Here is a 14371-nt window from a genome sequence, read left to right on the forward strand (position 1 = left end):
AAGATTTTATTTGCATGTACATTGTCAAAAGAACGAATCTCAAGAATTGATTTGGGTATTAAGCCAGAACTTTCAGAGAATGCTAAAAGGGGAAGATCGTCTGACCAAAAGGCAATATGTGCACGCTACTACTAATACTACTATCATTGCTAAATTTACTACTACTGCTTCTATTACAACTACTCGAAAAGGCAATAAATTAATACTACTGCTGCTACTAGTACAACCGTTATTGCTGTTAATACTACTACTAATAATACCAATAATAATACTGTGACTACTATTACAACTATGCCTAAGGGTATGAAGGTAAAGTTTTCAAGGCATTTTGGGGAGGGAAGGTGAACTTAATTACAATACGCCGTCTGTATGCAGGTTGTCAAAAGGGCGTAACATCAATATCTTAAGAAATGATTGGTGTGTGAAGTTGAAACTAACAGGGCTTGTTATGGGGAAAGCTAAACTGACCAAAAGAAGATATTTGCATCCTATTGCTACTGCTTCTACTCATACTACTGCAACTGCTACTGTCATTGCTACTACTTCTTATACTACTACTGCCACTAAAGCTAAAGCTAGTACTATTAATTCTGATGCTACTACCACTGCTGCTGCTACTAAAACTAAGGGTATTAAGGGAACAAATTTGGAGAATGTTGAAACTATATGGAACTAAATCGAAACACTATGCCCACACAGATTGTCAAGAGGACGTATTAGAAATGCTTCAGGAACGGTTTTTGTTATTAAGTTTAAACTTTCAGCGTTATGTTCAAGGGGATGCTTAAGAAACCAAAGGTGCTAGGCGCATACTGCTACTAATGCTGCTACAACTATTGATACTACGCAAGCTAAAAGTATTAAGGTGAAGCTTTCAAGGAATATTTAGGCGGATGTTGAACTATATAAAAAAAGTTCTAGTACCCTTTTTAAGAGTCAAAAGAGACTGGAGGGTAAACAGCCCTCTTAAATTCATTTTCCAAACACATCCAGTCAAAATTTTGAGACATCGATTTTTTTTAGCATAGAAGAATGGGCCAGTAACTGTGTCTCTAGGGATATTGGGTTTGTCAACCCCCACGATTATTTAATTGGCCCATTTTGCTTTAAAACCAAATGCTGCTTTAAAACTAAATCAAAGGCACTGTTTGTATGGTTGCCAATAAGACACATCAGCAATATGTCGAGCACGACTGGGGTTATTAAGTTGAACATTTTGGGGCTACTATTATTGCTACTTCTACTCTTACAATTTAAATAAATCAAAAAAGTGTAAGTGTATCCAGGTTGTCAAAGAGCATAGCTAGAATTTTTTGGGAATGATATTAGTTTTTAATTCTCAGGTTAACTTGAGGAGGTATAAAATTAAATTAAAGAATACTATTTGTGTCAGGATTAAATATTGGTGAAAAAGTTTCCCTGACATACAAATAGCAAGTTACACTAGGAATTCTTATAGAAAAATACCGAAAAGATATACAATATTTTTTTTTTCAAGAAAAAACTATGTCAATAAAATACGAACATTTATAAAAAAAAATAGCCATAAAACTAGTTTTCTAAAGAAAAGTAAAGAGCTCCATTAAACCAAAAATGAGCAGAAATAAAGTCAAATAATCTTATAAGCATAAAACTACCACAAATCTCCATCAATAAATAAATGAAACCGAAAACGAACAGAAATTACAATAAATAGCCGAGTCAAACTTAAAAGGAGCAAAAATTAACATGAGTAGGGCTGACAACCTCCATGCCTTCTCAAGACCAGAACATAATTTGCACTTTACTAAAAAAAAAAAAATTAAGTGTTTTCGCTTTTTTTACTTTAACAAATAAAAAATCCTTAAAACTTTAAGGAATAAATATAAGTATATGTATATTAAACTGTCAATTCAATATTATTTTTATAGCAAATCAAAAAAATTGTGAACTGCAAAAAAAGAAAAAAAAGAAGAAAAGCCAAGTGGATCACTTTCGCTAAGGTATGTGTAGGACCGAAATCAGAAATAAGTTCAATTTTTTCTTTAATCTTAGTTCTAATATCATCTCAATCGGTTAGGATATATTTCAAAAATCTGTTTGTTAGGCAGTATTTCTTCATGGTCAGTTTTACTCGTTTTGAGTTTGGTGTCTTATATACGCTAATTTCTGCTTTGTTTAAGTTTCAAATTCGGTCTTTATTCTTTATGAAACGACGTTTTTTAATGTCCTGCAAATCTGAATATCATGCTACTAGAGTCTACGCTTGTAACCTGAGGGCAGGAAATGACTCCGTTAATTCGCGTCGATTTTAAAAGAGCAAGGACTGTCAAGGAGTACCGTGCATGATGCCTCTTAAAATAGAGGCAAATAGATGGCTATAGTATCCTGGATCAACATTAAAAGCTGTTTTCCAAAGCATTTATTCCATATGTAATCAGTGTAAGCTATCAATCGGAATGACTCAATGTATACTATTTTCAGCGCTATTTGGAAATTACATAACCTGTATTGAAATGTTGCTCATAGATTTACTATCTTTGATTCTGTTTTTGGTCCTCTTGCAATGCCGGGTGAGCCCTCTCTACTTCCTGAATGAGAAGTATTCTTAGATTTAAGGTTGTAGCATTACCATCTGCTTAAGTAATTATCTAAATGAATTCATTGAACTGTTTCGTATGATCTCACCTCAAAAGCCATTCCTCCGCTATGAGCTTTACCAAAAACAACTTTTATGCTTAGAATTTAATTTCAGTAGTAGAAAGCTATCCCGAACAACTATTTCTTTCTCTTTTGAGGGAATAATTTTTCCTTTATTAAAAATAGGAACGTGACTTAGAGGCATCATTTACCACCAATTAACTTAACTTTTTCTAAGAAAAACCAGCGTTTTTATATTAGAATACTTCAAATTTAAGTTGAACGTTAAGTGTAGGACTCCTTGCAAATGGTTAAGAACAGCTGGCATAATGAGTAGGTACAAAAGTGCTATGCAATGCTACATAAATTTTTAACCGGAGTCCGAGGAAGGTCAGCTCTTGTTTGAACTTGGCTATCAGAATCAATCTTTTCTTATCAGACTTCGTTATAAAGAATTAGTATTTTCACCCACCTTTTATAAGCCTGGAGCTTTCGGATCGCTTGCAGGTTCTATTATACGTAAGCGAAACTCATTAATGATACTTTTCTTTATAAATATAATACTAAGCAGCGACTGCTCACCCCGAAACTCCCCTAGAAGAGAATGATGCAACTCTTATACGGGTATGGAAGTTGGAAATTAATTAATTATTTTGTGTTTTATCTCAAATAAGCTGAACTGTTTTGACGATTTAAAAGTTAAAAGCTATATTTTTTTTCTGTTTGCAAGGAAAGTCCCAAGAAATCTCTTTGAGACTGGAATTTTATTTTTGTGAATTATTTCCTTTAATAATTATCATAGATATTACCTTAAACCTTAGTTCCTCTAGGGTCAGGTGTGGCACATTGGGTGTCTGCAAAGCCGTGCCAGACGTCTCGGAGTGGAGCTTTGGCAGTGACGTCCTCAAACTGCGGTCGAAGTGACAGCTCTGCTGTCTCGGTCGTACTGTCATCTCAAGGTATGTTTCGGTCGATCTCTTCTACGCCTCCCCTCTGGGCGCCACTCGTATACGGCTCTTGGAAGTCGGTCCTCAGGCAGTCGAAGGACGTGACCAAGGTAGGTCCATTTCCTTTGCTTCAGGATATCGGTAATAAGAGGCTGACCAGTTCGTTGACGAACTTCTCTATTCGTGACCGTCTCCTGCCATGGTATGTTCAGGAGTCTTCTAAGTCACATATTCTCAAACGCTTGGACAGGCTTCGCTAGCTGTAAATTTAATTTCCAGCACTCGCGAGTGTAAAGGAGAATGGACATCACATTGCTTTAAGCGTAGTGAGTATTTACTACTACGCCAAATTGGTTTCAGTTTGTTGAAAGTGGAAGTTGCTTTTCCTATTCTTCTTTTTATTTCTTTCGTGATTTCACCATCATGTTCAATCCAACTCCCGAGACACTTGAATTCCTGGACTTGTTGACTATCTTTATCCTTGCATTTCAGTATCAACGGCGAGTTAGATTTGGCAATACTCTTTGACTTATCCACGTTTATGGTCGGTCCCACTCTCTCGGCCTTATCAGTTATGGTGTCAGGTAGCATCTGCAGTCGTTGTTTCGCTGCTTCTAGAAGGACAACGTCATCTGCGAAGTTGAGATCCGAGATGTGCCTGCTTTCAATCTTTACTCCAGAACTTGATGACTCCCCTATAACGTAATCCATTATGATTACAAACAGAAACGGAGATAGAACGCATCCCTGTTTAACACCAGACATTGTCCTGAAGAACCGCGTCTCCCCGCTTTCGGTTCGAACACAGCATTCGCTATGTTCATAGAGGGCTATTATCATTTTAACTAGTTTTTCAGGTATTCCATAAAACTTTAAAATCCTTCATAAAATATCTCGGTCAATAGAGTCAAACACTTTTTCAAAATCAATGAACAGTAGGTAAAGTTTTGCGTTCCATTCTCTAGACTTCTCCACGATTAGTCTGAGGATGAAAATTAGATCGGAACAGGATCTACCAGGCCGGAATCCATGCTGCTCTTCCCTAAGGTGTGAGTCAAGGGCTGCTCTTAGGCAATGCAGTATGACTGTGGCTAATAGTTTACTAGGGACCGGCGTTATATTGATAGCTGTCCAATTGCCCCATACTTGAGCATCTCTCTTCTTGAAGTGTCTAACTAGAATTCCTCTAGTGCAGTCGACTGGGATCTTCTCGCTATTCCAGATACTCACTAGAAGGGCAGTCCATATAGTAATACAGGCTCGAAGGGATACCTTTGGCATTTCTGCTGCGATTCCATCGTCCCCTGGTGCACGCCTATTTTTCAGCCTTTTCGTAACTATTATTAATTCTTCGGTGCTTGGTTGGTCAGCACTTACGTGAAATTGTAAAAAAAGGTGTTTCAGGTACTATTTCTCGGTCGTCAGGTCGGGGTCTATTTAAGATTTTCTCGAAATATGACGCCCATCTCTCATCAACTTTCTGGGGGTCAGAGATTAGCTCTCCATTCTCATCTTTTATCAGAGCCGACCGGTTTGCTTCCTTACCGACTATCTCATTTTTCAAACGATATACCATTTTCGAGTCCACAAAATATAATCCATTTTCGATATGCCATAAACATATAAATTTATTATAGATTAAAAACAAAATGTGTTTTGGCGAGCTTTTGGCGCTTTCTCATCAATACCACCAGCAAATATTTCCTAAGTATGTTTGTCAGCATTGGTAAATGCTGGCAACACCCCCGTAGGTAACCCTAAATTGATCAGCTGAGTTGATCCCAGGGTGTTTGCCAGCATTTCTGGGCAAACACCAAGACCCAGAGCTGTGTTTGATTGTTTGAAACGATTGTTTGATTACGTTTCCACCTTTCTTGTTAGATATATTGTGCTATTTACCTGCTCGCGTGTTGCAATGCCTTTTCTCTATTTTCTTGTATTTATTCAGGCAATAAATTTCATGTAATTTTCTACCTTTTTTGTCTTAAATATATATTTTACTATGACCCTTAAAGAAGAAAAAAAAATTTATTGCCCCTTTTTCTTGTATTCGATACTCCGAAGAGTAGATTTACCTAAAAAATTCATCATGGTTTACTAATTTTCATATTTTACCGGTAGCGAACCCTGTTAGATTATCAGTAGATCATCAGTATAAAAATGAAGCCAGAGGGCATCGAATCACAAAAGCTACAACAGTCCTGGGACCTCAAAACAGTTAAAATGCTAACTCGGCTATTTTTCTAATCGCTTAAATTCTAGTCAATATTTTTCGAATTTATCACTATGTCCAACACGTACTAATCAGGAAATTAGTGATCCTCTGCACAGAGAGGCATTAAAATGGAGAAAAAACGGAGTGTATACCCTTTTGTGAGGATGAGAGAAAAATAGTTTTAACCGCTCCCCCAAAGCAAATTTTTAAATCGCCTTGCCCCCTTCCCCCAAACAAGGCTGTCCCTGAAAGTTTTAACTCAATCACCCAGTCGTGAGACAAAACAGGGTAGACTTACCGAAACTATAACGTTGGAGAGAAAAAGATTCCCTTCTCCCTTAATCGAATCCATCTACACGCGTAAAATAGTTTAGTGTTAAGTTCTTCTCCGCAAATACAACTTTTACTAAAAAATGAATATACTTGAGAAAGTTCGATGTTGGGCTCTTACTTTTGATTTGGAGATCGGGAGTCTAATGCTCCACCATCCAGACCAGCTTGATTCTTGGTTATCCACTCTTCATGTATTGACTTGGCTTACTTGGCTCATGCCTCCTGCAGTGCTCGGCATTGAGTGACATCTGCTTCCTCCATCCACTTCGGTCCATGACGAGCGTTTGTGTTTCGTTCAGTCTAATGTTTCCCATCGTCAGAAACTCAGACCATCGGTTCTTCGGTCGAAAGCAGGGCTGCTTCCAGCCGATTTTGATAGGGTCGAAGTCTTAGATCATCTTCGCAGGTAGATATGGAGGCATTTGTAGGTGTGTCCAAACCATCGTGAGGTGCACTCGGCTGCTTGGGTCAAAAACCTAAACTGCTTAGTGAGCTGCAGCAGCTTTTCATTTGATGCATTGGGATATATATATATATATATATATATATATATATATATATATATATATATATATCCCAATGCATCAAATGAAAGCTGCTGCAGCTCACTAACATATATATATATATATATATATATATATATATATATATATATATATATATCCCAATGCATCAAATGAAAAGCTGCTGCAGCTCACTAAGCAGTTTAGGTTTTGACCCAAGCAGCCGAGTGCACATCGTGAGGTGCACTCGGCTGCTTGGGTCAAAAACCTAAACTGCTTAGTGAGCTGCAGCAGCTTTTCATTTGATGCATTGGGATATATATATATATATATATATATATATATATATATATATATATATATATATATATATATATATATATATATATATATATATATATATATATATATATATATATATATATATATATATATATATATATATATATATATATATATATATATATATATATATATATATATATATATATATATATATATATATATATATATATATATATATATATATATATATATATATATATATATATATATATATATATATATATATATATATATATATATATATATATATATATATATATATATATATATATATATATATATATATAATTATAAAATACATATTATTTATAATTATATTATTTTATAATTATATTTTTTTTTCAAAAGGCATCTTTAATTTCCTGCTGATCTTCTTTCATGTGTTATGTAATTTCAGATAAGGATCCCCTATCACTTTCTTTTTAAGAAAACGAAACACACCTTAGAGAGAAGAGAGCTTTCCAGATATAATTTGATAGGCTTACTTTTATAGGATATCGATTTTCCAGGTCGTTGCAGTTCTTCCAGTGATAGAAGAGTGTCAGTCGAAGCTGCATTGAACGATATAAAACAAGCAATTAAAAGCACGAAACAAAAGATTTCGCGGCCCAGATCATTGATCGTTAACAATAACAATTCAAAGTCGGATCTGAAAAGTCCTGTCTGGGTGCCTAGGTAAGTTAGGCCTATCCGTTTAGGGAATTGTAAGCCCAGTAATTGGGACAGAAGGATTTTTGAGAAAAATTAACGAAATACAGTTAATCTTTTCTCCCTCCTTCGGGGAAGGGATTTTATCCCGGTAGATAGATCAACAGTTAGGATAGATAAAATGGTTTACACAGAGACATCTACATAAATCCATGTTTCTTTTAAACAAATGTACCGGATTGGCATTATAAGTACTAAATAATGATAAAAATAAGCTGATTGTCTTTTGAGGAGTAAATTCAAACCAGGTAGATACGTCTACAGGCTACTAAGGATAAAATCAAACAGTTCGTGGTAACAAACTGTAAGTAAGGAGCGACCCGGCTCAATAGTAACCGAAACTCTAAAAAACAGATTTTATACCAATAGATACATCCAAAGAATCAGATTTTATGCTGATTTCAAATATATAAGTTTCATCAAGTTTAAGTCAAGTTAGTATTACCCATCAAATGTTACGCGCCTGAGAAAATGTGCCTTATTTTCGAAAAAAAAGGGAGACACCTTCTAACAGTCATAGAACTTTAAAGAAGATCACGCCGTCAGATTCAGCGTGTCAGAGAAACTTATTATAGAGGTTTCAAGCTCATATCTGCAAAAATGTGGAATTTTGTATTTTTTGCCAGGAGAAAGATCACGGATGCGTGTTTATTTAATTTTTTTTTCCAGCGGTGATTGTATCGATCCAGTGGCCCTACAATAACGCGGAAGGGCTCATTCGAACGGAAATTAAAAGTTCTAGTGCCCTTTTTACGTGACAAAAAAAAAATGAAGGGTAACTAGGCCCCCTCCCGCGCTCATTTTTTCCCAAAGTCACCCAATTAAAATTTTGAGATAGCCATTTTGTTCAGCATGGTCGAAAATAACAATAACCATGTCTCTGAGGACGACTTAATCCTCCACAGTCCCCGGGGGAAGGGCTACAATTTATGAACTTTGCCCAATGTTTACATACAGTATTGATTATTGGGAAATATACAGAAATTTTCAGGGGGAATTTGTTTCTGGTAGTTTGGGGGGGGGGGGCTGGGGTTACGTGGGAGGATCTTTCCATTAAGGAAGTTTTCATGGGGGAAGGGACATTGCTATGAAGGGAGCGCCGGATTTCCGAGCATTATCTAAAAAAAAAAAAAAAATCAGAAATTAAATAAAAAAAAAAAAATTTTTTCAACTGAAAGTAAGGAGCAACATCAAAACTTAAAACGAACAGAAATTATTACGTATATGATTGGGTTTGCCCTCTGGTCATTACCTTGCTCTTTACGCTAAAGTTTTTTTTTGTACTTTTATCAGAGCTATTTATTCTAATTAACGGCCTTTGTGATTAAGGGGTCATTCTTAAAGAATTGGAACAAAATTTGAACTTTAGCGTAAAGAGCGAGGTACTGACCAGGAGGCAAACTCCCTAATATACGTAATACAAACATACAAATATAAAAGTTCGCTACGTAAGTTAATTCGGAAGTTATGTCAGAGCAGAATTTTGAGAAAGCTATTTAGCCAAAAAAAAAGTAAAATTAATATACTAATTTCGTTTTAATTATTCATGTACGGTGAGCCAAAATTAAAGCAGCATTAATTCACAAATGTTCAGAAATTAAATAAAAAACAAGTTTTTTTTTAACTTAAAGTAAGGAGCGACGTTAAAACTTAAAACGAACAGAAATTACTCCGTGTATGAAAGGGGCTGTTCCCTCCTCAACGCCTCGCTCTTTAGGCTAAAGTTTGACTCTGTCTCACAACTTTATTTTTTAAAACAATAAAAAAGTATAGCGTAAAGAGCGAGCGTTGAGGATGGGACCGCCCCTTTCATATACGGAGTAATTTCTGTTCGCTTTAAGTTTTAATGTCGCTCCTTACTTTCAGTTATAAAACTCGTTTTTTTTATTTAATGGATAACAAAGATGCATCTATATAAATACATTTTTCGTGTAGGTAAGTCTATTTGCTAGGCATTATAAGACCAGTAATAAGGATAAAAGGAAAATGAAGTGTTTTTAGCTATTAAATACCATAAAGTGTGAATTTTAAGTAGTTTTCCTTGTTTTGGGGGAGGGATTAAAACCAGATTGTTACATCTACAGGCTAGCAGAAAACAAATGGATACATTTACATGAATCTATTTTTCACGTAGATTGATTAAAAAAACTTTTCCACAAAATAAGTTCTTCAAAGAAAAGTAAAAAACCCCATTAAACCAAAAATGAGCAAAAATCAAATCAAATAATCTACCAAGCGTGAAAACTACCACAAACCAGCATCGAGAAATAAATGAAACACAAAACGAACAGAAATTACAATAAATAACCGAGTCAAACTCAAAACGAGCAGAAATTAACATGAGCAGGGTTCAAAACCCCCTATGCCATCCCAAGGCTAGAACATAATTTGTCTTTTAGTCAAAAAATATGCATTGTTTTACTTTCATAGCTTTAATCAATCAAAAGTTATGATCACTTTGCTTGCTAAATATCACCATACGTATATTAAAATGTCAATGTACATTCAATTGTATATTTTCCAGTTAAGTGCAATTCTTGTTCTGGTCTTTGGAGGGCATAGGAGTTTTGAGCCCTACCCATGTTAATTTCTGCTCGTTTTGAGTTTGAATCGGTTATTTATTTAATTTCTGTTCGTTTTATATTGACATAGTCTTTCCAGGGAAAAAGAAAATAATTCTTTAAATATTTTTTTTTTTTAATATTTTATAGTTTGGCCTGCTATTTGTATGCTGGGGAAAAATTTTCAGCGATTTTTAACAAAATACACCCTTTTAAAAATTTGGACACAATTAGTACAAGTAGCGTTTAATTTAGTTTCATACCTCCTCTAATTGACCTGAAATGGAAAACTTGATACCATTCGCAAAAAAATCTGTTTACTTTCTTTGATAGCTTGGATACACTTACGTTGTTTTGATTTGGTTGAATTTCAAGAGCAGAAGTAGCTCCGAAAGTTTGAATATAATACCCTCAGTCGTTCTTGGGATACTGCTGAGATGCCTTATTGGGAATTAGCATTAACACAGTGCATTTTGATTAAGGCCACATTTAGTTTTTAAAAATAATAGGGAAATGGGAGGGTGGGCGTGGGAGGGGGACTAGTTGCCCTCCAATCACTTTCGACTATTAAAAAGGGCATCAGCGCTATCTATTTTCAATCGAATGAGCCCTTTTTGAAGCTCCTTTGATACGAACTGCCCTGTTCTAAAAAAAAAAAAAAAAAAAAAAAACGATAATACATTGTACCCACATCGATGTTTACTATAAAAATGATGTGCATTGCATTAATTTTCGAATATTAAAAAGGGCCCAAGGCCTTTCAATTCCCGATTAAATGAGCCCTTTTGAATTTATACAACAACACTTTCTATAAAAACCTCATATGCCTCAAGGGAAAACTTACAATGCTTGCCCTGAGGGCTGTGGGGGGGTTGTAAACCTCAAAAACCTAATTTCCAGAACCTTCAACTACGTTATACAAAATGGCTATCTCAAAATTTTGATTGGATTTGTTTGGGGAAATGGTGGGCGTGAGAGGGGCGTTAGTTGCTCTCCAATCACTTTCAACTATTAAAAAAGGCACCAGCCCTTTTAATTTCTTATAGAATGAGCCCATTTGAAGTTTCTACGACAACACTTTCAATAAAAACCTTATATGCCCCCAGGGAATAGCTTAAAACCCTTGCCCAGAGGGCTGGGGGGGGTTGTCATCCTCAAAGACCTTATTTCCAGAACTTTCAACTAGGCCTACGTTGAAAAAAAATGCTATACCAAAATTTTGATTGGATGTATTCGGGGAAATGGTGGGCGTGAGAGGAGGGTTAGTTGCCCTCCAATTACTTCCGACTAATAACAAGGACACTAGCTCTTTCAATTTCCAAACAAATGAACACCTCTTGAAGTTTCTACAACAGTCTTTTCAATAAAAACCGAATATGTCCAGGGCCATAATCTGTAATCCTCGCCCAGAGGGCTGTGAGGGGTATATGATCCTCAGATCCATGATGTTCATACTGTTCATCTACTTGGAACAAAATAGCTATCTCAAGATTCCGGCCCACTACGTTTGAAAATTCTCTGGGCGTGGGAGGGGGGTTACTCGTAATGCAATCACTATCGAATTCTGAATTCAGTACTAAATGTTTCAATATCCTATCGAATGATTCATTTTTGAAGTTTCTACGACAACGCTTTCTATAATAAAAAAAAACGTATATGCCCCAAGGGTATAACTTACAAACCTTGTCCTGAGGGCTATGGGGGGAGTGTCATCCTCAAAAACATAATTTCCAGACTTTTTAATTACGTCGAACAAAATGGCTATCTCAAAATTTTGATTGGATGTGTTTCGGAAAATGGTGGGTGTGAGAGGGGTTTTAGTTATCCTCCAATCACTTTCGACTGTTAAAAAGGGCACAATCCCTTCTATTTTTCAATTGAATGAGCTTCTTTGAAGTTACAACCCTTGCCCTGAGGGCTGTCGGGGAGTGTCCTCCTCAAAAACATAATTTCTATCTGGAAATCAACTACGTTGAACAAAATGGCTTCCTCAAAATTTAGATTGGATGTGTTTGGGGAAAAGGTGGGTGCGAGAGGGGGGTTAGTTGCCTTCCAATCACTTCCGACCATTAAAAAGGGACACTAGTCCTTTCAGTTTCCAATCGAATGAGCCCTTTTCGAGTTTTCTACGACAACTCCTTCGATACGAAGTGCCCTGGTCTAAGACCAAGAACCAAAAAAAAAAAAAAATACTACATTGTGCCAACATCGTTCTTTTATTAGGCAGCGCTATTGCGCTGCCTATGATGCATCTACGCGCTAGGCAACTTAAGCCTAGTAATGATGATAAAAGTAACTAAGTGTTTTTAACCATTAAATAATCAAAACTTGAGTTTCAAAAGGCTTTCCCTGTTTTGAGGGAAAGGATTTAAACTAAGTAGATTAATCTGCAGCTTTAGATAAAAGGGTCAGTATATTTACATCTACATAAAGGGCCGTATTCAGTTTTTTTTTTTTGGGGGGGGGGGTTGCAAAAAAAAAATTAATCAAAATTTGTTCATATCCATTTTTGTTACGTTTTTACGAGTCGGACAAACATTTGTTGGGGGTGGGGGGTTTAAACCCCCTAACCCCCCCCCTGGATATAGCCTTGTCTGTACACATTTTCTTTCCAGGCAGATAAATCTACATTTTAGGCATTTTAAGCCTATAATAAGGGTAAAAACAAATTAGGGCTTTATCAGGTTCAGGTTCAGTTTCAGTTTCATACATTTTTTTAAACAAAAAAACAAATATATTTGAAAAAATTTCGAACAAAAGCAATATTATTCTTTAAAACGCGACCGGTTTGATATAATGCATGCCAAATCATCAAACCAGATAAAATGAAAAAAGGGGAAAACAATAATAATAACAGAAAATAATTATAAATATATAATGGCACAAAATATAAAAAAAAATAAAAATAAAATATCTACAAAAAAAATAAAAATAAAAAAAAAAAAAAAAAAAAAGCCTTCTCTCGAACCATTAACACTACCACATTCCTGAAAAAAAATGATTTTTAACACGTGTTTTAAGTTGCGGCACAATTTCAGCTTGACGAACTGAATTTGGGACCGAATTCTAAAATGAAGGGCCCATGTGTCAGGTCACTTGACTCGCTTCGTTAAGTTCTGTGGCTCAGATGCAAGACTATCTGCACTCCTCGTCGAATAATCGTGATAAAACGAATTAGGCTTAAAAATATTCATAAAAAAATCCGGTGCAAGACCATTCAGACTCTGAAATACAAAAACTCCAATTTGATAATCCCTTATTTCACCAACCTTTAAAATTTTTAACTATCTAAAAAGTGATTCAGTGCTATCAATACCACGATCATACCTTCCAATCAACCTTATAGTCTTATTCTGCAGAACTTGAACTCTTCTGAAATTGCAACTAAAATTACTCGCCCAAATCAAACAACCATAATTTATATAAGGCGATATTATGGAAAAATACAATAAAAGCAGAATTTTCAAAGGTAAAAAATTTTGAAAACGGTTCAGAACTCTAAGGCCTCGAGCCAGCTTGCATGCTATGATGTCGCAGTGTTTTCTCCAACTCAAGTTTCGATCGAAGATGAATCCTAGATATTAGATCTCTTCGACCTGTGAGAGCGGTAGGCCATTGTAAATTATGACACCAGGGAGAGTTGGAGCAGAACCAGTCCTCGTAAACATCATAAAATTAGTTTTTGATGCATTGACGCTAAGTAGGCTAGCACAAACAAATTCATGTAGGCCATCCAGCGCCTTATTAGCCTTGAACAAGAGCTCTTGCAGCGACTTTGCTGCAATCACTAAAGCCGTGTCGTCAGCAAAAGAAGTAACTGAAGCTCCGGGAATGTAGAATCTCATTGTGTCTACAAATATCAGGTACAGGAGAGGACCAAGAACTGAGCCCTGTGGAACACCACACTATGGGAAACGGCTGAGAAGATTTATTACTCAGAGTCACTCGTAGCTTCCTTTCACTTAAATATGATTCAAACCAATTTAAAACACTCCCTTTTATGCCTAAATAACCCCGCCTTTCCAATAAAATCTTAAAAACACCAGGGTCGAAAGCCTTTATAAAATCAATAAAAACGCCCATGCACTGCTCGCCATTCTCAAGTGCTGAGTTAATATTTTCCAGAAGATGCTGGACTGC

The 14371-nt window shown here is 35.8% G+C and overlaps 1 protein-coding gene across 7 annotated transcripts in view; it reads left to right on the forward strand.

Moving 5' to 3' along the window:
• The window catches only part of LOC148948866 (uncharacterized), a 289113-nt gene that overhangs the window by 95112 nt on the left and 179630 nt on the right, over positions 1–14371 (forward strand). For all 7 annotated transcript variants that reach the window (XM_089094766.1, XM_089094770.1, XM_089094772.1 and 4 more), the window contains exon 4: positions 7472–7637. In XM_089094766.1, coding sequence (XP_088950892.1) covers positions 7472–7637 — 166 coding nt within the window. The remainder of the gene's footprint in view (positions 1–7471; positions 7638–14371) is intronic.

Source organism: Artemia sp. Qi Xiang Cuo, chromosome 9 (assembly GCF_049724085.1).
Source record: "Artemia sp. Qi Xiang Cuo chromosome 9, ASM4972408v1, whole genome shotgun sequence".
Lineage (NCBI taxonomy): Eukaryota > Metazoa > Arthropoda > Branchiopoda > Anostraca > Artemiidae > Artemia > Artemia sp. Qi Xiang Cuo.